At 48.8% G+C, this 22930-nt stretch overlaps 1 protein-coding gene across 1 annotated transcript in view; it reads left to right on the top strand.

The window, feature by feature from the left end:
* slc60a1a (solute carrier family 60 member 1a) overlaps positions 1-18519 on the top strand; it is a 62618-nt gene extending 44099 nt beyond the window's left edge. Inside the window, exons 5-10 of the mRNA XM_086011050.1 lie at positions 6107-6222; positions 9459-9632; positions 10600-10747; positions 12602-12672; positions 15546-15669; positions 18168-18519. Of these exons, the coding sequence (XP_085867176.1) occupies positions 6107-6222; positions 9459-9632; positions 10600-10747; positions 12602-12672; positions 15546-15669; positions 18168-18220 (686 nt within the window). The 3' untranslated portion in view covers positions 18221-18519. The remainder of the gene's footprint in view (positions 1-6106; positions 6223-9458; positions 9633-10599; positions 10748-12601; positions 12673-15545; positions 15670-18167) is intronic.
* The last annotated feature ends 4411 nt before the right edge of the window (positions 18520-22930 follow it).

Raw genomic sequence — 22930 nt, 5'->3', positions numbered from 1 at the left:
AACAACAACAACGTGCGTTTATATAATTCCTTTAACGTAGTAAAACGTTCCCAAGCCGCTTCACAGGAACGTTATCAGGCTAAAGTTTGACACCGAGCCACATAAGGAGCTTTTAGGACAAGTGTGGCACCTGTCACATCCATCCCAAAGCTTTGCCGCCAGCATGGGTCGCAACCTTCAGGAGAGGAGGGTGAAGAGAAGGATAGTGAGGAAGATGAGAGAGAGATTAAGTGGAGAGGGTGGTGATACAATGGTACCTGTTTTCAGTAAACAGGTTGTGATAGCGCCTGGAATGATGATGTCTTAGAGTCTCTAGTTAACAAATATTTTGCAACAAATAACAAATAACAAATAACAGGGATGTTACTGCCCCACTTCTAGAGAAGGTCCGGATCTCGCTCTTGCATTGTTTAGCCCACAGAGAGCAGGGACATGACAGCCAGATCAGAAAAGGGGAAACATTTACAGGGCTGTGGGGACAGAGCAGGCAGATGCCGGGACTAATTGGACAGCTCTTTCAAAGAGCCGGCACAGCCACGAAGGGCCGAGTGGCCATTGATTCGATGAATGGGTAACTAGACCCTGAAACTGTTGGCGATACATTTTTTTTGGAACAGCGTGGCTTGCAGCCGAGCTGTTTGAAACCGGTTCATCCTGTGATTGCAAAACATCAACTGCAAACGTGTCAGCATTTTCCTGTCCTGCTCACAGCCCGAGAAACACCAAATTTTAAACGCAGTTTAGAAAAGGTCTTTTTTTTAGTGGGATCACATTTCATCAATCATTAACTCGTGATGGGCTTGATACTCCAAAATCTCAATACTGTCTAGAATTTGCTCATCAAAAAGATCCCTCTATCAGCAATGTATCCAAGAAAGCGAAAGAACTTGCAATTATATAGCGCCTTTCACAATCTCAGGACATCCCAAAGTGCTTCACAACTAATGAAGTACTTCCGAAACATGGTCACTCTTGTAATGTAGGAAACACGGCAGCCAATTTGCGCACAGCAAGCTCCCACAAACAGCAACGTGATAATGACCAGATAATCTGTTTTAGTGATGTTGGTTGAGGGATAAATATTGGCCCCAGGACACCGGGGAGAACTCCCCTGCTCTTCTTCGAAAAAGGGCCGTGGGATCTTTTACATCCACCTGAGAGAGCAGACGGGGCCTCGATTTAACGTCTCATCCGAAAGACGGCGTCTCCGACAGTGCAGCGCTCCCTCAGCACTGGGAGTGTGAGCCTGGATTTTTCTGCTCAAGTCTCTGGAGTGGGACTTCAACTCACGACCTCCAGGAATACATTCAGCCAGAGTTGGCGCCTGTACTTGGAGGTGAAGGCGTGCCCTTGATACCGCTGCTCTTGTTTTACTCAGTGGTAGAGCTCGCAGGGGAGGGAGGTTCAATGGTGTTGCATTGCTAAGGTTGTTAGATGCTTTGAATGGGGCGCAGCTCATCCCTGTCAAGGTGAATTCTAATTAGCCCAAGGATGCCATCCGTAAAGGTGCATGAAACTGAAGTTGTTTCTGTTAAGCTAAAATTGGAATGGGTAAACAAGGCTGATAGAAACCAATGGCATTCAATGTGGTCCATGCCTCTAAAGCCCAAAGAAGGAAGAAAAGAATTAAAAGACTTGCATTTATATAGCGCCTTTCACATCTACCGGATGTCACAAACATTTTACAGTCAATGAAGTACTGGTGTAGTCACTGTTGTAATGTAGGAAATGCAGCAGCCAATTTGCTCACAGCAAGCTCCCACAAACAGCAATGTGATAATGACCAGGTCATCTGTTTTTTAGTGATGTTGATTGAGGGATAAATATTGGCCCAGGACACTGGGGATAACTCCCCTGCTCTTCTTCGAAATAGTGCCGTGGGATCTTTTACATCCACTCGAGAGGGCAGACGGGGCCTCGGCTTAACGTCTCATCTGAAAGACGGCACCTCCAACAGTGCAACACTCCCTCAGCCGAGATTTTTGTGCTCAAGTCTGATTTGATCTCCATTTTCTTTCTATCTGTGAAAATATTTGCAGATATTTGTCAGAGAATGTCCAGGTTTATTACTGACCAGACTGATCGCATTCAGTAAGCAGACACGACACAAGGGCTCCACGATCCTGTGTAGCTTGGATTCTCTGAGCTGCTCTCTCTGTGAGCGCTGCTCACTATTGGGAAGTCCAGATTGTGGAATCACTACTGATATTTTCCAATTTGCAGCCCTTGCTTTTATTTTGGTGTCAGTGTGGTATTTGCTACAGGGCTTCTTTACTTATAGGTCTCGCACAGCCATTGGTAGCCCCAATATAGACCCCCAGGCTCACTCAGGCCGGGAGTTGGGAAGACCTATTTATTAAACCAGGGCATTTCTTGTGCTAGTTCATCACCTCAAGGTACTCCTACAAGCAGGGTACTGTCAGCAGCAGACCTACAACCACCAGTACTGCACCCTAGTGAGTTCTGCCCGGAGTCCTGGCCAATATTTATCCCTCAACCAACATCACGAAACACAGATAATCTGGTCATTATCACATTGCTGTTTGTGGGAGCTTGCTGTGCGCAAATTGGCTGCCGCGTTTCCTACCCTTCCTTCCTTAGGCAGTCCCTCGGAACCGAGGATGACTTGCTTCCACATTAAAAATGAGTTCTCAGGTGACTGATGAGTCCAATGCGGGACCTACAGTCTCTGTCACAGGTGGAGCAGACGGTGGTTGAAGGGGTGGGCGGGTGGGGTGCTTGGGTTGTCGTGCACTCCTTGCGCTGCCTGCGCTTGGCTTCCGCTTGCTCCCGGCGAAGAGACTTGAGGTGTTTGGCGCCTTCCCGGATACTTCTCCTCCACTTTGTGCGGTCTTGGGCCAGGGATTCCCAGGTGTCGGTGGGGATGTTGCACTTTTTCAAGGAGGCATTACAACAGTGTCTAAACTTTAAAAGTGCTTCATTGGCTGTGAAGGGCTTTGGGACATGCTGAGGACGCGTAAGGCGCTATAGAAATGCGAGTCTTTCTTTCTTTAATGTGATACAGTTCAAGCTCCTCTCAGTTGGTGGCACCCACTTCTCCGAGTTAGAAGGTTGTAAATTCAAGCACCACTCCCGCACTTGAGCCCATAATCTAGGGCTGACATGTCAGTGCACTACTGAGGGAGTGCTGCACTGTCAGAGGTGCTGTCTTTCGGGTGAGACCTTAACTTGATGGGCAGAAAAGATCCCATACCACCCTTCCCAAAAAAAGAGTAGGCAATTTCCCTGGATGACATTCCTCTCTCAACCAGCACCACCAAGAACACAATAGCTGGTCATTCATCTCCTTGCTCTTTGTGGGAACTTGCTGTGCACAAATTGACTGCCACGTTTGCCTACATTACCACAGCGACTACACTTGGAAAGCACTTTGTTGGCTGTGAAACGCTTTGGGATGTCCTGAGGACATGTGCTTGCCTACATAGTGACAGTGACTGCCATTCAGAAGCACATAAGAACATAAGAAATAAGAGCAGGAGTCGGCCATTCGGCCCCTCGAGCCTGCTCCGTCATTCAATAAGATCATGGCTGATCATCGACCTCAACTCCACTTTCCTGCCTGATCTCCATATCCCTTGATTCCCCTAGAGTCCAAAAATCTATCTCTCTCAGCCTTGAATATACTCAAAGACTGAGCATTCACAGCCCTCTGGGGCAGAGAATCCCGAAGATTCACAACCCTCTGAGTGAAGAAATTCCTCCTCATCTCAGTCTTAAATGGCCGACCCCTTATCCTGAGACTGTGACCCCTAGTTCTAGACACTCCAGCCAGGGGGAAACAACCTCTCAGCATCTACCCTGTCAATCCCCTTCAGAATCTTGTATGTTTCAATGAGATCACCTCTCATTCTTCTAAACTCCAGAGAGTATCGGCCCATTCTACACAATCTCTCCTCATAGGACAGCCCTCTCATCCCAGGAATCAGTCTAGTGAATCTTCGTTGCACCGCCTCCAAGGCAAGTATATCCTTCCTTAGATAAGGAGACCAAAACTGTGCACAGTACTCCAGGTGTGGTCTCACCAAGGCCCTGTACAATTGTAGCAAGACTTCCTTACTCTTATACCCCAACACCCTTGCAATAAAGGCCAACATGCCATTTGCCTTCCTTATTGCTTGCTGTACCTGCATGCTAGCTTTCCGTGCTTTTTGCACGAGGACACCCAAATCTCTCTGAACACCAACATTTGAAAGTTTCTCACCATGTAAAATAGTACTCCATTGGTTGAGGATGTGAAAGGCGCTATAGAAATGCAAATCCTTTCGTAGCACTGGGAGTTGTTCACAGTTGATGTGGAGACAATATAAACGCTTCATTCCGCTTCACTGAAACCCTGGTGATAATGCAGAATGACATTCTTGCCTTGCCCTTCACAGTCCTGTAAAACCGGAACACTTCCTACCTGATTGGTACCTTGCGTGATTTGTGTAGCCGATGACCCGTTGAGTGTAACAGAGAGAGGTTAGAATGTGGAACTCACTACAAGGAGTAGTCGAGCCCGATAGCATGGAGGTATTTAAGGGGAGGCTAGCGTGCCTGTCATGACCACCAGATGTCCCAAAGCGCTTTACAGCCAATGAAGTACTTTTGAAGTGTAGTCACTGTTGTAATGTGGGAAACGCAGCAGCCAATCTGCGCACAGCAAGCTCCCACAAACAGCAATGTGATAATGACCAGATAATCTGTTTTAGTGATGTTGATTGAGGGATAAATATTGGCCAGGACACTGGGGAGAACTCCCCTGCTCCACTTCGAAAAAGGGCCATGGGATCTTTTACATCCACCTGAGAGGGCAGACGGGGCCTTGGTTTAATGTCTCATCCAAAAGACGGCGTCTCCGACAGTGCAGCGGCTCCCTCAGCACTGGGAGTGTGAGCCTGGATTTTTCTGCTCAAGTCTCTGGAGTGGGACTTCAACTCACCTCCGGCAGTGCAGCACTCCCTCTGTACTGCACTGGAGTGTCAGCCTAGATTTTTGTGCTCAAGTCTCTGAAGAGGGACTTGAAACCACACGACCTTCTGACTCAGAGGCGAGGATGCCACGGCTGACACATTTAAGGGGAAGCTAGATACACACATGTGGGAGAAAGGAGTAGAAGGATAACAATAACAACAGCAACTACTTGCACTTGTACAGCGCCTTTAATGTAGGAAAATGTCCCAAGGCGCTGCACAGGAGCGTGATCAAACAAAATTTGACACCGAGTCACATTAGGAGATATTAGGATAGATGACAAAAAGCTTGGTCAAAGAGATAGGTTTTAAGGAGCGTCTTAAAGGAGGAGAGAGAGGTGGAGATGGGGAGAGGTTGAGGGAGGGAATCCAGAGCTTAGGGCTGTGACAGCTGACGCCGCGGCCGTCAATGGTGGAGCGATTAAAATCGGGGATGCTCAAGAGGGCAGAATTAGAGGAACGCAGATATCTCGGCGGGGGTGGGGGTGTGTGGTTTGAGGGTTGTAGGGCTGGAGGAAATTACAGAGATAGGGAAGGGCGAAGCCATGGACTGATTAGAAAAGAATGTTAAAATCAAGGCGTTGTCGGACCGGAAGCCAATGTAGGTCAGCGAGCCCAGGGGTGATGGATGAACGGGACTTGGTGCGAGTTAGGACACGGGGGCAGCCGAGTTTTGGATGAGCTGAAGTTTATGGAGGGTGGAAGGTGGGAGACCGGCCAGGAGAGCGTTGGAATAGTCCAGTCTCGAGGTAACAAAGGCAGGGATGAGGGTTTCAGCAGCAGATGAGCTGAGGCAGGGTCGGAGTCAGGTGATGTCACAGAGGTGGAAGTACGTAGTCTTGGTGTTGGGGCGGATAATTGGTCAGAAGCTCATCTCGGGGTCAAATATGACACCAAGGTTGCGAACAGTCTGGTTCAGCCTCAGACAGTTGCCATGGAGAGGGATGGAGTCGGTGGCTAGATATGCTGATGGAGTGAGATGAAGAAGAGTGGGAGGAGGCTCATTTGCAGCATAAACACCAGCATAGACCTGTTGGGCCGTATGGCCTGTTTCTGTGCTGTACATTCGATATAACTCTATGTAACAGCTCCCTGCAATAACCCAATTGTTCATTTCTTTCCCCAATTTGCAGAGCCCGATGGTCTGATTGATTGCCTCAAAGGACTGCATCTTCAAAAAGCTCCTTGCACCTTCTTTGTTGTCCATGTTATAGGCGCTGTCGTGCTTTTTATGACAGATGGGATTTTGGTAAGTTGAGTTTCTTTTGGTAGCTTGAAGCTTAAAGTGAACCTGCACCTGCCAAAAAAAATAGCCAAATAATTGGATTACATCATTGAAAATGAGTGGGCAGATTGTTCTGTCATTGGAGATGGGCAGAGCACACTAAGGAAAATTGGGCAAGGAGGCTTATCACACCTGCCTGATTTCCCTCTACATCCTTCTCCCAAGAAGATATGAAGATAAGAACATAAGAAATAGAAACAGGAATAGGACATTCGGCACTTCAAGCCTGTTCCCCCATTCAATAAGATCATGACTGATCCTCTACCTCAGCTCCGCCTTCCCACCCGATCCCCACATCCCTTGGTTTCCTTCATGGATCCTTCATGGCCAAGTGCAGTGGGAGGAAAATCTGCCCTGAGCTCTTGCGTTTCATTAGGGTTCAGCTTCTGAGGCGGTTCGAGAGTTCCCTCCCATTTTCTTTTACTAAAGAAGCATTGCAGTGTCATGGTAGAACCGAGGGCAGACAGAGGCGCACGGGAGCTGCCCAGGAAATGGAATTAGAGTTGGAATTAGAAGATAGCTGTTCAGGTCGCTTCAAGTCACGCACGGGACCTTTAGCCAGGTTTTGTTTTGTATCCGTAAATTGGTTTTCTTTTTAAACGTGACATTTGGCACCAGTTGAAGGCATTGTTTTTAACTGGGCTGGTTGTTTGCAAGCACCGTGCAGTTGGTAGGGTACATTGTACATGAACCGCAATGGTGCCAACTATTTACTATTGATGTAAACACTTAGGCCCCGATATTTATGATGGTGTCAGGTCCTGAAGAATTTAACAGCAGGATCTCATTTAATAAAATGTCTCCGTTTCCCGGTTAGATTGAGAGGAAGGTCTGCGCTGATCGGAGGGAGTGGAGAGAAGGGAGGGAGGGAGGGAGAGAGAGAGATTGTGGAGGCCAGGGAGGGAGATCAGAAAGGCCAAGAGGAGACTGTGGATGCAAGATCAGGGGTGAGATTGTGGGTTGGGGGTGCGGTTACAAGGGAGGGGGCCCCTATCACGGGGAGGGGGTCCAATCGTGGGGGGAGGTCCAAGCGCGGGGAAGGGGGTACGATTTCAGGGGAGGCCATCAGATCGCAAGGATGGGGGTCCGATCGTGGAGAGGGGGATCTGATTGCGGGGAGAGGGGGACAATCAGGAGGGGGGTAAGATCGCTGGTAGGGGGCTACGAGCGCGGGGGGGTGAATGATTGCGGGGAGGGGGGTACGATCGCGGGTAGGGGAGTACGAAAATGGGGAGGTTGGTACGATCGCAGGGAGGGGGTACGATCACGGGGAGGGGGTACGATCGTGGGGAGGGGTGAACGATTGCTGGGAGGGGTGAACAATTGCAGGGAGGGAGGTACGATCGCAGGTAGGTGGGTACGATCATGGGGAGGTGGGTACGATCGCGGGGAGGGGGTACGGTCGCGGGTGGGGGGTACGATCACGGGGAGGTGGGTACGATCGCAGGGAAGGGTGAGCAATCGTGGGGAGGGGGTATGATCGCGGGGAGGGGGTACGATCGCGGGGAGGGGTGAGCAATCGCGGGGTGAGCAATCGCGGGGAGGGGGTACGATCGTGGGGAGGGGTGAGCAATCACGGGGAGGAGGTACGATCGCGGGGAGGGGTGAGCAATCGCAGGGAGGGGGTACGATCGCAGGGAGTGGGTACGATCGCTGGGAGGGGGTACAATCACGGGGAGGGGGTTCTGATTGCGGGGAGGAGTGAGCAATCGTGGGGAGCGGGTACGATCACGGAGAGGGGGATACGATCGCGGGGAGGGGGGTACGATCGCGGGGAGGGGGGTACGATCGCGGGGAGGGGGGGTACGATCGCGGGGAGGGGGGGTACGATCGCGGGGAGGGGGGTACGATCGCGGGGAGGGGGGGTACGATCGCAGGGAGGGGGGTACGATCGCAGGGAGGGGGGTACGATCGCGGGGAGGGGGGGTACGATCGCGGGGAGGGGGGTACGATCGCGGGGAGGGGTGTACGATCGCGGGGAGGGGGTACGATCGCGGGGAGGGGGTACGATCGCGGGGAGGGGGTACGATCGCAGGGAGGGGGGTACGATCGCAGGGAGGGGGGTACGATCGCAGGGAGGGGGCTACGATCGCAGGGAGGGGGGTACGATCGCAGGGAGGGGGGTACGATCGCAGGGAGGGGGGTACGATCGCGGGGGAGGGGGTACGATCACGGGGAGGGGGTACGATCGCGGGGAGGGGGGGACGATCGCAGGGAGGGGTGAGCGATCGCGGGGAGGGGTGAGCAATCGCGGGGAGGGGGTACGATCACGGAGCGGGGGGTACGATCGCGGGGAGGGAAGCAGGTTAACTTTGAGGGGCTGGGGGGAAGCACTCCTGCTCCTCCTGGCCACAAGCAGTGCTGGAAAGGCCCTTACCTGGTGGATCCGGCCATATTACTTAAAGTAAAAACTGAGGCACCCAGCCTTATTAAAATATATAAATTACTGACCCACCTCTGTTAAAACCGCAAGTGGAGGTGGGTTGGGGTCAGGTTTATGATTTTTGAAATTTTAACCCCCTCCCGCCTCGTTCTCGCCCATTCAGGGGGGTTAAAATTCCCCCCTTCGAGTTTTTGAGCGTCTAGCCCATGTCTCCATGCTTGTGGATGAAGGGCAGTGCGGACCCGCTACCCGCTCAGCACCTTACTCACCAGAGTCCTGTTGTTGGTGTGTAAGGCACAGCAGTCGAGTGTGAGCAGAAACTCTCGCTACATCAGGAGTTCCTGCCCCCCGGTATCTAGCTTCATTCAGTCGCTTCAGGCTCACAGTGACAGCCTGGAGCAGCTCATCGAGGGAGATGGAGGACGGGATGAGTGGGGGGCGCGAGGGCTGGGGAGTAGGGTGGAGAGTCCCGGCATAGACTGGGAGTGGGGGGGGGGGGCGGAAGAAGGAGACTGTTATCATCAACGGGAGTTGGGGTAGGGGTGGCGGGGGGGCAGCCATTGCCAAGTGGGGAGAAGGGAAGGAGATTACCAACATGGAATGGAGGGGGCGAGTGCCTGCGGGGGGTGGATGGGGTGGGGGGAGGAAGGGAAGGGGGTGGGGGGGTAGTGCCTGCATGGACTGGCTGGGGAGGGATCACATTGCTGTTGCAGAGCCAGAACTTTGACCTCTGCCTTTAGTGATTGCTGATGGCGTAAAGATATAAAAGTAGAAAGTTTCCTGTTTACACACCTGTCGTGTGTTTGATCTCTGACAGGGCGAGTACTCTGGATTTGTATATACCTATGCTGTCGAGAAACCCCTCTACATTGAGCCTAGGGTCGCTGGCTACCTCAGCAGTCTCTTCTGGGCTTCCATTACTTTGGGGAGGCTGGCATCTATACCCATGTCTGGAAAGTTAAAACCTGCAACTATGGTCTTCATAAACCTGGTGAGTATTTCAATCATTCCTTTTTTTTTTTTTATTCGTTCACGGGATGTGGGCATCACTGACAAGGCCGGCATTTATCGTCCATCCCTAATTGCCCTCGAGAAGGTGGTGGTGAGCCGCCTTCTTGAACCGCTGCAGTCCATGTGGTGAAGGTGCTCCCACAGTGCTGTTAGGGAGGGAGTTCCAGGATTTTGACCCAGTGACGATGAAGGATCAGCGATATACTTCTAAGTCAGGATGGTGTGTGACTTGGAGGGGGGCTTGAAGGTGGTGGTGTTCCCATGCGCCTGCTGCCCATGTCCTTCTAGGTGGTAGGGGTCGCGGGTTTGGGAGGTGCTGTCGATTCTTTGATTCATCTTGACTTCTATCTTCCTCTTTTCAACCTTTCTCCACCATGAAGGCTGTGCCTGATTCTGACCTTGAGGTCCATGTACAAGCAGTCACCTCCAGAAGGTTGGCGATCAGGAGAGGAAGCTCATTATCTGGTCTATCACTGTCCTCATCACCTAACTCAACACAGGCCAATGATTTAACCTGGGCATTCTGGGCTTGTATCCCTCGATTTAGCTGTGGCTTACTCTCACCTCTGAATCAGAAGGTTGTGGGTTCAAGTTCCACTCCAGAGACTTGAGCACAAAAATCCAGACTGACCCTCCCGTGCAGTACTGAAGGAGTGCCACACTGTCGGAGGTGCCATCTTTTGGATGAGACGTTAAACCAAGGCCCTGTCTGCCCTCTCCAGTGGACACGGTTTTGAAGATGAGCATACATTATCTGTGCATCTCAGTGTTTTGGAAAGCCCTGGCCAAGGAAACCCTCTCAGTCTTTCCATTTCTCTCTTTTGTTAATACCATCCAATTCTCGTGATCATTTTAGCAAGAAACCTGGTTTATATATCGTTTTAAAAAGTTGCCTCAATGGGAGTCTGTTCTGATCTTCGCCCTTTGTGTGTTGTGTTATGTTGCAGGGTGGAATCATCGGCACCTTTGTCCTGATGCTGTGTTTTCCAATCAGTATTATTTGTCTCTTTGTGGGAACAGGACTTTTGGGCTTTTTTCTGAGCAGTACCTTTCCCAGTATGCTGGCTTATACCGAGGACATCTTGAATTACCAAGGTTTGTTGCACATTCTGCGAGCTGCTATGCTCTTAATTCCTGTACCTCTGTTATAGAATGTACATCCTCCGATAAATCATATAAGTTAAGTGTTGCTGAGAATTAAAGAGAATATAAAAGCCCAGAAACAGGCCATTGAGCCATAGAAACATAGAAGATAGGAGTAGGAGTAGGCCATTCGGCCCCTCGAGCCTGCTCCGCCATTCAATGAGATCATGGCTGATCATCCAAATTCAGTACCCGGTCCCTGCTTTCTCCCCATACCCCTGGATCCCTTTAGCCTTAAGAAATATATCCAACTCCTTCTTGAATATATTTAATGAATTGGCTTCTACTGCCTTCTGTGGTAGAGAATTCCACAGGTTCACCACTCTCTGGGTGAAGAAATTCCTCCTCATTTCTGTCCTAAATGGCCTACCCCTTATCCTTAGACTGTGACCCCTGGTTCTGGACTCCCCGACCATCGGGAACATCCTTCCTGCATCTAGTCTGTCCAGTCCTGTCAGAATTTTATAAGTTTCATTGAGATCCCCTCTCATTCTTCTAAACTCCAGCAAGTACAAGCCCAATCGTCCCAATCTCTCCTCATACGTCATTCCTGCCATCCCAGGTATCAGCCTGGTGAATCTTCGCTGAACTCCTTCCATGGCAAGATCATCCTTCCTCAGATATGGCGACCAAAACTGCACACAATACTCAAGGTGTGGTCTCACCAAGGCCCTGTACAACTGCAGCAAGACATCCTTGTTCCTGTACGCAAAGCCTCTCGCTACAACCAGTCTGTGCTGGTGTTTATGCTCCACACCAGTCTCCTCCCATTCCATCTGCCTCATCTCAGCCTTTCAGCATATCTTTCCATTCCCTTTTCTCTCATGTAATCGTCTAGTTTCCTTCTGAAAGCATCTCTACCATTCGCCTCAACCACTTCCTGTGGCAGCGAGTTACAGATGCTAACCACTTCAGTAAAGACTTTTCTCCTTATTTCCCTGTTGGATTTATTAGCAACTATCTTGCATTTCTGGCCCCAAGGTTTGGATTCTCCCACAAGTGGGAACATTCCCTCCACATCTACCCTGTCCAACCCATTCATCATTTTAAAGACCTCTATCAGGTGCTCCTCTAAGTCTTCTCCTTTCTAACGAAAAAATTCCCAACCCGTTCAATCTTTCCCGATAGCTGGACTCTCAGTTCTGGTACCATCCATGTAAATCTTTTTTGCACTTTCTCCAGTGCTTCTATGTCCTTTTTATAGCATGGAGACCAGCACTGTGCACAGTACAGTATCCTTTCCGAAATATTTTTTTTTTTTTTTTTTTTTTTTATAAATAGAATCATGTCTGACAAATTTAGCAGAGCTCTTTGAGCGCACTGCTAAGCATTTGATAATTGCCATATAGGAGGCTTCTTGATAACTTTAGGCACCTGGTATTGAAGCGGCCTGTCCAGGCTCCTATATAAGTTTAACATAGCTTCACTACTTTTGAATTCTATACCCCTACGAAGCGGCTTCTGCCCGTAACCCCACCCCCACCATTCCTGCTGGGCGGGCTGGGTTAAAATCGGGGCTTCGTGTCAAGAGACTACTTAACCCCCCCACCCCCCAAGGTGCCACGTAATTTCTCGGAAGAGGTGAAAAGACCCAAGATAAATTGGCAAGGGGCGGGGGTGGTAGAAAAATCTGAAAAATTCCTCTCCGATCACTCTAGGCGATCGAAACTGGTCCAGGAGACCCCGTTGACCGGGGCTTGTATTATTTGGTCCCTACCTCTTACCACACGCTACAATTTCAATCGATCACACTTTAAAGCCTTGGCTGGATGCGCTTTTACTTAATGTTGTTTTTTTTTCTGGTAGGATGTGCAACGACTGTGCTGGTGACAGGGGCGGGAGTCGGGGAGTTTGCCCTCCAGATGCTTGTTGGATCAGTGAGTATATCCTTTCCAAAATGTTTATCTTTTTAAATAGAATCATATCTGACAAATTTAACAGAGCTCTTTGAGTGCATTGATAAAGGAAATGCAGTAGATATCGTACACCGATTTTTCAGAAGGCATTTGATAAGGTGCCATATTGGAGGCTTCTTGATAACTTAAGGCACCTGGTATTGAAGGAAATGCAACAGCGAGGATCGGACTTTGGTTAAAATTGAACTCAGAGTCGTCGTTAATGGATGTTTTTCCACCTCGAGGAATGTAAACCAGGTTGCTCCCAGGGGTAGGGTTACCATGCCCACCATTCCAAATCATCATGGAGTCCTCAGGAATTAAAGATTAGTATCTCGGATACTGCTGTAAGCAAAGCAGGGGAGAAAAATCATAGCGGCATGAAAAAAAAAATCAGAGATGTGGGGAGAAAAACTGTTAGACCAACATACAAAGATTATCCGACGAGTTTGTTTGCTTTCCAATTGAAAGAGAAAGGACTTGCATTTATATAGTGCCTTTCACGACCTCAGGACGTCCCAAAGAGCTTTACAGCCAATGAAGTACTTTTGCAGTGTAGTCACTTGTAATGTAGAAAATGCGGCAGCCAATTTGCGCACAGCAAGCTCCCACAAAGAGCAATGTGAAAATGACCAGATAATCTGTTTTTGTGATGTTGATTGAGGGATAAATATTGGCCAGGACACCGGGGATAACTCCCCTGCTCTTCTTCAAAATAGTGCCATGGGATCTTTTACATCCACCTGAGAGGGTAAACATGGCCCAGGTTTAATGGCTCATCTGAAAGACGGCACCTCCGACAGTGCAACACTCCCTCAGCACTGCGCTGGGAGCATCAGCCTAGATTTTTGTGCTAATGTCTCTGGAGTTGACACTTGAACCCACAACCTTCATAATTCAGAAGGCGAGAGTGCTACCCACTGAGCCATGGCTGACACTGGGTGAGCATGGGAAGGCAGCGCGTCATGAGGATAGACATGTTGGGCGACCAATGGCGAGAGTGTGGGGGCGCGATGGTTGGAGGTGGGAGGTCATGCGATGGAACCTCCTGGAATACATCCAACTAGAGTTAAGGGACTCAATATCAGAATTCGCAGATAATACAAGCATTGGGAGTCAGGTTAACTGTGAAAAAAGCTGTAAGTGACTTAAGGAGTACCAGGACCAGTTAGCAGACCAGTAGATGGATATCAGATGAAATGTAAAGCTGAGAAATGTAAGGTGGTACATTTTCAGGGGAAGACTAAGGAGAGAGATAATAAACATTAAATGACAACGATTTAAAGGAGGTCAAGCAGAGAGACAGGGATTCAAGCACACAAACCTTTAAAATGGGAGGGCAAGTTGCCAAAGCTATTTTGGAAAAAATATAGAAGCCAAGGTTTTATAAATTGGGGTGTTGAGTATGAAAGCAAAGAGACAATGCTAAACCTTCACAGATCATCGCTTGGGTGGCAGGCAAACGATTTTCACCAGAACAGAGAAGGTTAAAAGGAGATCTGACAAAGGTGTTCAAAATGATGAGGGGCTGTGATAAGGCAAATTAGGAAAGACTATTTACGCTGGTTGGTCAGTCAGTAACTAGAGGGCACAGAATCATACAGCACAGGAGGAGGCCATTCGGCCCATTGTGCTTGTGCCGGCTCTTTGAAAGAGCGCTCCAATTAATCCCACTCCCCCCTGCTCTTTCCCCGTAGCAAATGTTTCCTTATCAAGTATTTATCCAACTCCCTTTTGAAAGTTCCCATATTGAATCTGCTTCCACCGCCCTTTTAGGTAGACGCATTCAAGACTTACATGTTCAAGTCTCTGAAGTGGGGCTTAAACCCACAACCTTCTGACGCAGAGGCGATGGTGCTACCCACTGAGCCACAGCTTATAGCATTGCAAACCATAACCAGTTGCCGTGTAAAAATAATTCTCCTTATCTCCCCCTCTGGTTCTTTTGCCAATTATCTTAAATCTGTGTCCTCTGGTTACTGGCCCACCCACCAGTGGAAACAGTTTCTCCTTATTCACTCTATCAGAACCACCTCATAAATTTTGAACACCTCTATTAAATCTCCCCTTAACCTTCTCTAAAGAGAACAATCCCGGCTTCTCCAGTCCCTCAACAACAACTTACATTTATATGCAGCAGTTAATGTAGCGAAACGTGCCAAGGCGCTTAACAAGAGCAACTGAACACATTTTTTTGACACCGAGCCACAGAAGGAGTTATCAGGAGAGGTGACCAAAGGCTTGGTCAAAGAGGTTGGTTTTAAGGAGCGTCTTAAAGGAGGAGAGGCGGAGAGGTTGAGGGAGGGAATTCCAGAGCTTAGGGCCCAGGCAGCTGAAGGCACGGCCGCCAATGGTGGAGCGATGGAAAGCGGGGATGTGCAAGAGGCACATAACTGAAGTCATTCATAAATTTAAGATAATCACCAAAAACGAAAGGAGAGGTTAGGAGAAATTTCTTTTACACAGAAGGTTATAGGACATGGAAAGCCCGACCAGAAACAATGTGGGAAGAAGAAACATTAAAAATAACAGAGGAATGGGACTAGATGGACATCTCTTTCAGAGAGCTGCCGCCAGTGCGATGGGCTGAAAGGCCTCCTGTGCTGTAAAATTCTATGGGGGCGATTTTCAACTTGACGGGGGCGGGGGAAGAGAACTGGTGGTGGGTAATTGACGACCCATTATATACTTCGCCACGAAGTGAACGGAGAGGACAATGAGGTGCCGATTCACTACCGCCAGTTCTCCGCACCCCAGGTAGGTTGAACACGGTCCCCCTCTGATTCTATGCCCCAGGAGCTGTGGCCACTGTTCCTTTAACACGTCGACTAATTCACCTTTGTGACTCCTTGCAGGTTATTCAGTCGCCCGAAACTGATATATTCCTTGTGTGCGGGCTCACCTTCGGCTGCCTTGCCCTTCTGTTCTACCTGGTTCTTCTACTGGTGCACAGATTACACAGTCATCGGAGCATGGCAGGTAAGCAGTCGTTCGCTGGGGCAGTGGGGGAAGAGGGGGAGAGCCTGGTTCGGGAACAATCGACTTTGAGGTAGAGATTGGTCTGCGTTGGGCCCGTTGTACACTCACCAGCTCAGCAGTGGGACGGCCTGCGTTCAACCTGGGCCTCACCGCTAAATTCGTGGGGCTCTTTTTATTTTAGGTGCCCCGGGCGGGTGCCTAATGTTGGCATCGGGCCTCAATATGTAAATTAGGGGGCTAACGCCTGTTGAACAACCCCCTGACATGAATCTTGTCATTCATGTGGAAATGACTTATGAAACAATACTGGGTGGCCTGCTGGTGGCGCTGTCCAGGGAGAGTATAAATACTCAGGCACGGGCCCAGCTTGCTCAGGACATTCTTTAACAGGAACTAGTGAAGGACACAACTAGATCTCCATGTTGAAAAACAGTTGATTAAAGCTTTGTTTAATACTCAGGCCAAGTGCCTAGTAGTTTTCTTACATCACCCCCATTGTTACCGATTAGCAGGGAACATATAAGAACATAAGAAATAGGAGCAGGAGTCGGCCATTCGGCCCCTCGAGCCTGCTCCCCCATTCAATAAAATCATGGCTGATCTTCGACCTCATCTCCACTTTCCTGCACCTATCCCCATATCCCTTGGTTCCCTTAATATTCAAAAATCTATCGATCTCTGTCTTGAATATACTCAATGACTGAGCCTCCACAGCCCTCTGGGGTAGAGAATTCCAAAGATTCACCACCCTCTGAGTGAAGAAATTTCTCCTTATCTCAGTCCTAAATGGCCGACCCCCTTATTTTGAGACTGTGACCTCTGGTTCTAGACTCCCCAGCCAGGGGAAACATCCTCCCTGCATCTACCCTGTCAAGCTCTGTAAGAATTTTGTATGTTTCAATGAGATCACCTCTCATTCTTCTAAACGCTAGAGAATATAGGCCTAGTCTACTCAATCTCTCCTCATAGGACAATCCCCTCATCCCAGTAATCAGTCTGGTGAACCTTCAGGTCTACCCCCTTCAGGCTTTTTGAATGAGACCCCCGGACCCCCAACGGAAGGTAGATGATGGGGTGCCAATCAAGCGGACTGCTTTGTCCTGGATGGTGTCGAGCTTCTTGAGTGTTGTTGGAGCTACACTCATCCAGGCAAGTGGAGAGTATTCCATCACACTCCTGACTTATGTCTTGTAGATGGTGGAAAGGCTTTGGGGAGTCAGGAGGTGAGACTCAGAATACCCAGCCTCTGACCTACTCTTGTAGCCACAGTATTTATGTGGCTAATCCAGTTAAGTTTCTGGTCAATGGTGACCCCCCAGGATGTTGATGTTGATTCGGCGATGGTAATACCGTTGAATGTCAAGGGGCGGTGGTTAGACTCTCGCTTGTTGGAGATAGTCATTGCCTGGCACTTTTGTGGTGTGAATGTTACTGCCATTTATCAGTCCGAGCCTGAATATCGTCCAGGTCTTGCTGTATGCAGAATTGTAGAAGCGCAGAGATCTCGGAGGGTTGTAGGGCTGGAAGAGGTTACCGGGATAAACAGGGGGCGAGGCCATGAAGTGATTAGAACACAGGGATGAGAATTTTAGTATTTTAATATCAAGGCATTGCCTGACCGGGAGCCAATGTAGGTCAGCGAGCACAGGGGGTGATGGGTGAACGGGATTGGTGCGAGTTACGACACGGGAGGCAGAGATTTGGATGAGCTTAAGTCACAGGAGTTGCGATCAGTCCTCCTGCCGCCCTCCCCCTCCATAACCCGCTCCAATCCCCCACCCCTCCCGGAACTGAGGACATCTGCCAACCAAACAGGTGGCCCAACATTGGTGTCACAGCCTTTTGGGGGAGAGATTTCTACGCCCCTTTGTGTGAAGAAGTGCTTCCGAGTGGAAATGCCACTGGGACACATAAAAAGAAAGACTTGCATTTCTATAGCGCCTTTCATGACCACCAAACGTCCCAAAGCGCTTTACAGCCAATGAAGTACTTTTTGAAGTGTAGTCACTGTTGTAATGTAGGAAACGTAACAGTCAATTTACGCACAGCAAGCCCCCGCAAACAGCAATGTGATAATGACCAGATCATCTGTTTTAGTGATGTTGGTTGAGGGATAAATATTGGCCCCAGGACACCGGGGAGAACTCCCCTGCTCTTCTTCTGCTCTTTTATGTCTGAGAGGGCAGACGGGGCCTCGGTTTAACGGCTGATCCAAAAGACAGCTCCTCCGACAGTGCAGCCCTCCCTCAGCACTGACTGGGAGCGTCAGCCTAGATTTTTGTGCTCAAGTCTCTGGAGTGGGACTTGAACCCACAACCTTCTGACTCAGATGCGAGAGAGTGCTGCCCACTGAGCCACGGCTGACATCTGCTTTATGATTATGTTGTGCGTTTATCCCGTCGACCTTTCTCTTTTTTTGTTGTCGTAGTAGCCTGCGATCCGGTCCGGAAAAAAAAACGCCATCCGTTTTCAAATCCCAATGTCTTTTGTTTTCGCAGAGCCTACGAAAACAGGCACGATGGAGGAGTCACAGTTTTCGTACCAGAGCTGAGGTTTAGCGAGCGACCAGCCACTGCAACGCGCACTAGTTCTGAATGGATCTAATGCAACATCGGAATAGACTGATTGCCTGTAGCGGCTTTTGCAATAGACATCGCTGCACTAAATCCACATGCAGCTGCCCTGTCCTATTTGAGAAGTGGCGAGGTCGCTTTGGTCTACGCTTCTGGTTGAACTGAGGCATCGCACTAATTTGTGCGACTGCAATAATCTTCTTAAGAGAATTGACATTAAAGGTATAATGTACCAGTGATCGTCTTAACAATAGCCATCACGTGGGACCTGAGTTAACTTGCTTCATGTTTGTTTTTTAAGTAGAGCTGTATTTTTTTTTTTTAAACGTTTGATTCGTTCAGGTAAATGATTCTTTCTGCTGAAATATGTTTTTTTTTGCCAAATGTGACTCGCGTGAGAATTCGCGCCTTTTGTTCCAATTTCCCTTGTGGTAAAAATGAAGGTCCTAAACGTGGGACACCAGCGAACAAATGCTCAACGCATTGGCCTGAAATTCCTCCTTGTGCTACTTTAGTGGAGACATTAACCCATTGAAAATAAATGGGTCTACACCTCCGCTAAAGTTTACTTGTATTTTTATTTTTTTGGGGGAGGTGGATGACACTGGCAAGACAGCACTTAATGCCCCATCCCAGAGGTGTACAAAATTATGAGGGGCATAGATAGGGTAGATCGAAAGGAACTTTTCCCCTTAGTAGAGGGGTCAATAACCAGGGGGCATAGTTTCAAGGTAAGGGGCAGGAGGTTTAATGGGGATTTGAGGAAAAACTTTTTCACCCAGAGGGTGGTTGGAATCTGGCACTCACTGCCTGAAAGGGTGGTAGAGGCAGGAACCCTCACAACATTCAAGAAGCATTTAGATGAGCACTTGAAAGGCCATAGCATACAAGGCTACGGACCAAGTGCTGGAAAATGGAATTAGAATAGGCAGGGCTTGATGGCCGGCGCGGACACGATGGGCCGAAGGGCCTTTTTCTGTGTTGTATAACTCTATGACTCTATGAGTTGTCCTGAGTCAACCATGGGTGTGGGACTTGAGACATTGGGTCAATACCTTGGAACTCCCCTACCTAACAACATTGCAGGAGATCCTTCACCACACGGACTGCGGCGGTTCTAGATGAAGGCCCACCACCACCTCCTTCTCAAGGGCAACTAGGGATGGGCAATAAATTCCGGCCGTGCCAGCGACACCCGCACCCCAAGAATGAATTCATCAGGTAGCGGTGGCAGGTCCCCTTCCCTGAAGGACATTGGTGAACCAGTTGGGTTTTTGCAGCAACCTTTTATGGTCATTTTTTTTTTGCTGGTGCCAGCCCAGACATTACCAGATTTACTAAACTCAGTTTCACAACTTGCCATGATGGGATTTGAACTTGCAATCTCTGGGTTACCCGTCCAGTACCACAGCAGAGAGAGGAATTTCTGGCAAGTGCATTAACTATTTGTGCGTTGGTTTCCTTCCATCCTCACACTGGAGACAACAAAGGGGGAAAAAATGGAAAGACATGCACCTTGGGTCTCTTCACATTTCTCAGAATAATCTCAAAGTGTTTCAGGTACAATGAAGTGCCGTCACTGCTGGTATGTAAGCAATGCAGCAGCCATTTTGTGTACAACACACAACAATGAGTTAGTTAACTTATTTTTGCTGGGATTGGTTGAGGTAGGAATATTGGCCAAGACGCTGGGATAACTCCTTGCTCTTCATCAGATGGCAAAGGATCTTTACGTGCGTCCACTATTCGAACGGTGGCACCTCTGACAGTGTAGCACTCCCCCAGTACCGTACTGGAGTGGTAGCCCAGGTGATGTGCTCAAGTCCTGCGATGGTCTTGAAAGAGAAGGAAAGGTGCTAAATTTAATGCCCTTGCAACATCCCCACCCCCTGGTGGTCTGAGAATGGAGGCTCGATGACATACAGGGCCAGAAACTAAGGAGGCTCCAGGGCCATATTATGAGCACTACTCTGTGAAAGGAACATCGCCATTCCGTGTGAATCCTGATAGTTTTTTCATGTCCTAATATCAGAGCATTATTAGTTATCACAGAATCACAGAAATCGCAGAAACCCCACAGTGCAGATAGAGGCCATTTCGGCCCATCGAGCCTGCACCAACACATATCCCACCCGATCCCCGTAACCCCTACACCAACACATATCCCACCCTATCCCCGTAACCCCACGTATTTAATCCCCCTAACACGAAGGGTCAATTTATCATAGCCAATCAACCTAACCCGCACATCTTTGGACTGTGGGAGGAAACCGGAGCACCCGGAGGAAACCCACGCAAACATGGGGAGAATGTGCAAACTCCACACAGACAGTCACCCGAGGCCGGATTCGAACCCGGGTCCCTGGCGCTGTGAGGCAACAGTGCTAACCACTATGCCACCGTGCTGCATTGGACTGGTGAATTGGACTGCAACATCCCTTTTTCCAAAGATATATTTTGTCGATTTCATATATTTGTAATTAACTCAGCACAACAGCTTGGATTGGATTGGATCCCTAAGGCAAATATTAGAATTCAGTTTCCAAATTGGTCATATTCATTTCATATCAAATCCCTGTTAGCAAGTTATAGACAGTTACATATGAATGAGTTAATCTCACTCAAGGAAATGGAGAAGACACACTGGTACAATAGGAGAGGTTCTGCTGTGTTTTGGGATTAAGGTACATTCTCGAGGCAGACCAGAAGGAGCTGAACTCTACGCTTAACTAATGCTCTACCTCGTCTAAGCGAGCTTGATGCTGAGACTGGGGGTGAACAGAATACAGTCATTTCTCTGACACTGAAACCCCTCAATTTGATAAGTAAAAGATAAAAATAAATCCATATTAAATTATAGAAATGGCAATAAAGAATTATTCATTTTTTAACCCCCCCTCCCTCCCCCACCCTCCCACCCTGTTATTTCATCTCCTGAAGATGCCTCTGTTTAGAGAATAGAAAGTGTCTGCATCAAGCGCTCCCAGGTCAGATACAACACAGTCAACCGCAGAGTAAAAGCCCCCTTCTCTACTTTGCCCCAATGCTGATGGACCCTGTCCCTAAACTTACTCTCAATCATACCAGTGTCTCATTTCCATTTCCCACATCAGCCAACCGCGAGGTTGCCTATTCGTGCTGTGTGGCACAGTGCCTTTGAGGGACTGGGTTGGGACAACCCAAACTCATCTTCTTCAGGGAGATGCCGATCAGATGAGAATATTCTGGCACCAATTGTCATTGACACCAATGTCAATGGTGATGGGGAGGGGAGTAGGTTTCACTTGGATGCTGTGGGTTCCCGACACTGCTGTGTTCTGGTTAGGTGAGGCCATCTCATTTGCATAATGTTGAAATGCCCTGGTCGCATTTCCCATCATAGAAATTTACGGTATAGCAGGAGGACATTCGGCCCATTGTGTCTGTGCTGGCCGAAAGAGCTATCCAGCCTAATCCCGCTTTCCAGTACTTTTTAAAATGTGATGAGGGTTTCTGCCTCGACCACCCTTTCAGGCAGTGAGTTCCAGACCCCCACCACCCTCTGGGTGAAAAAAGATCTCCTCAACTCCCCTCTAATCCTTCTACCAATTACTTTAAATCTATGCCCCCTGGTTATTGACCTCTCTGCTAAGGAAAATAGGTCCTTCCTATCCACTCTATCTAGGCCCCTCATAATTTTATACACCTCAATTAGGTCTCCCCTCAGGCTCCTCTGTTCCAAAGACAACAACCCCAGCCTATCCAATCTTTCCTCATAGCTAAAATTCTCCAGTCCTGGCAACATCCTCATAAATCTCCTCTATACCCCTGCTCTCATGCAATCACATCTTTCCTGTAATGTGGTGACCAGAACTGCACGCAGTACTCTAGCTGTGGCATGAAGTGCTGGGTGTGTCGGACAGGCAGCAGCAGCCACTGAAGGTTGCTGTAATAGGGCAGGAGGCACCTCATGTGCTTGACCCTCCATCGTATTACTCACCCCTATAAACGGAAATCACAAACCCTGTTCTTTTAGAATCCTTTAAGCATCTCGCTGGCAATCGGGATCAGAGGAAAATCTTCCTGCTTTGTTTATGATGTTGCTCACCCGTAACGACCAGGGGCTGCTGTCTCCCTCCTGTCAGAAATGAACTCTGAATGGAAACACAAGATAATCCAGTAGAGTGACAACACATTGAAGTTGCCGCGTACTAAATGGCGAGGCAGGGACACAACATCGAACGTGGGATTCATGTCGTCGATATGAGCCAGCTGTCTGAGAAAGTGCTTTTGCGGGCTTTTTCTTCACAGTTTTGGAGGTTATGCGGCCATCTGGACCTAGGCTCCCTTTGGTTTTATTGCTGCCCTGTGATGCGCTTTTGTTCTAGGCAATTCCAGGCCCAATCCCCCTCAGCCAATTAGCTCCATAAGTTGCACAAGGACATTCATTTATAGAGGTGGCGAGAGCTGTTTATTTTTTTGATCAATATAGAAGCTGCAATTTGAATTCTAATGGTTGGGTTCCACAATTAATTTATTAGTTACTAGTCTGCCTCGCTCTCTGCACAATAAGCTAGCTTGACGAGTTACCGTCTGGTTGTAATGATTTCCTGGTGCACATGGGAAGTCAAGGAACAGCCTATGCTGCGGTAGTTGCTTAATCATAGAAGTTTACAGCACCGAAGGAGGCCATTTGGCCCATCGTGTCC

This window comes from Somniosus microcephalus, chromosome 18 (assembly GCF_052327205.1).
Source record: "Somniosus microcephalus isolate GS21.2 chromosome 18, FLI_Smic_1.0, whole genome shotgun sequence".
NCBI lineage: Eukaryota > Metazoa > Chordata > Chondrichthyes > Squaliformes > Somniosidae > Somniosus > Somniosus microcephalus.
This window is presented reverse-complemented; position numbering and strand designations above follow the sequence as displayed.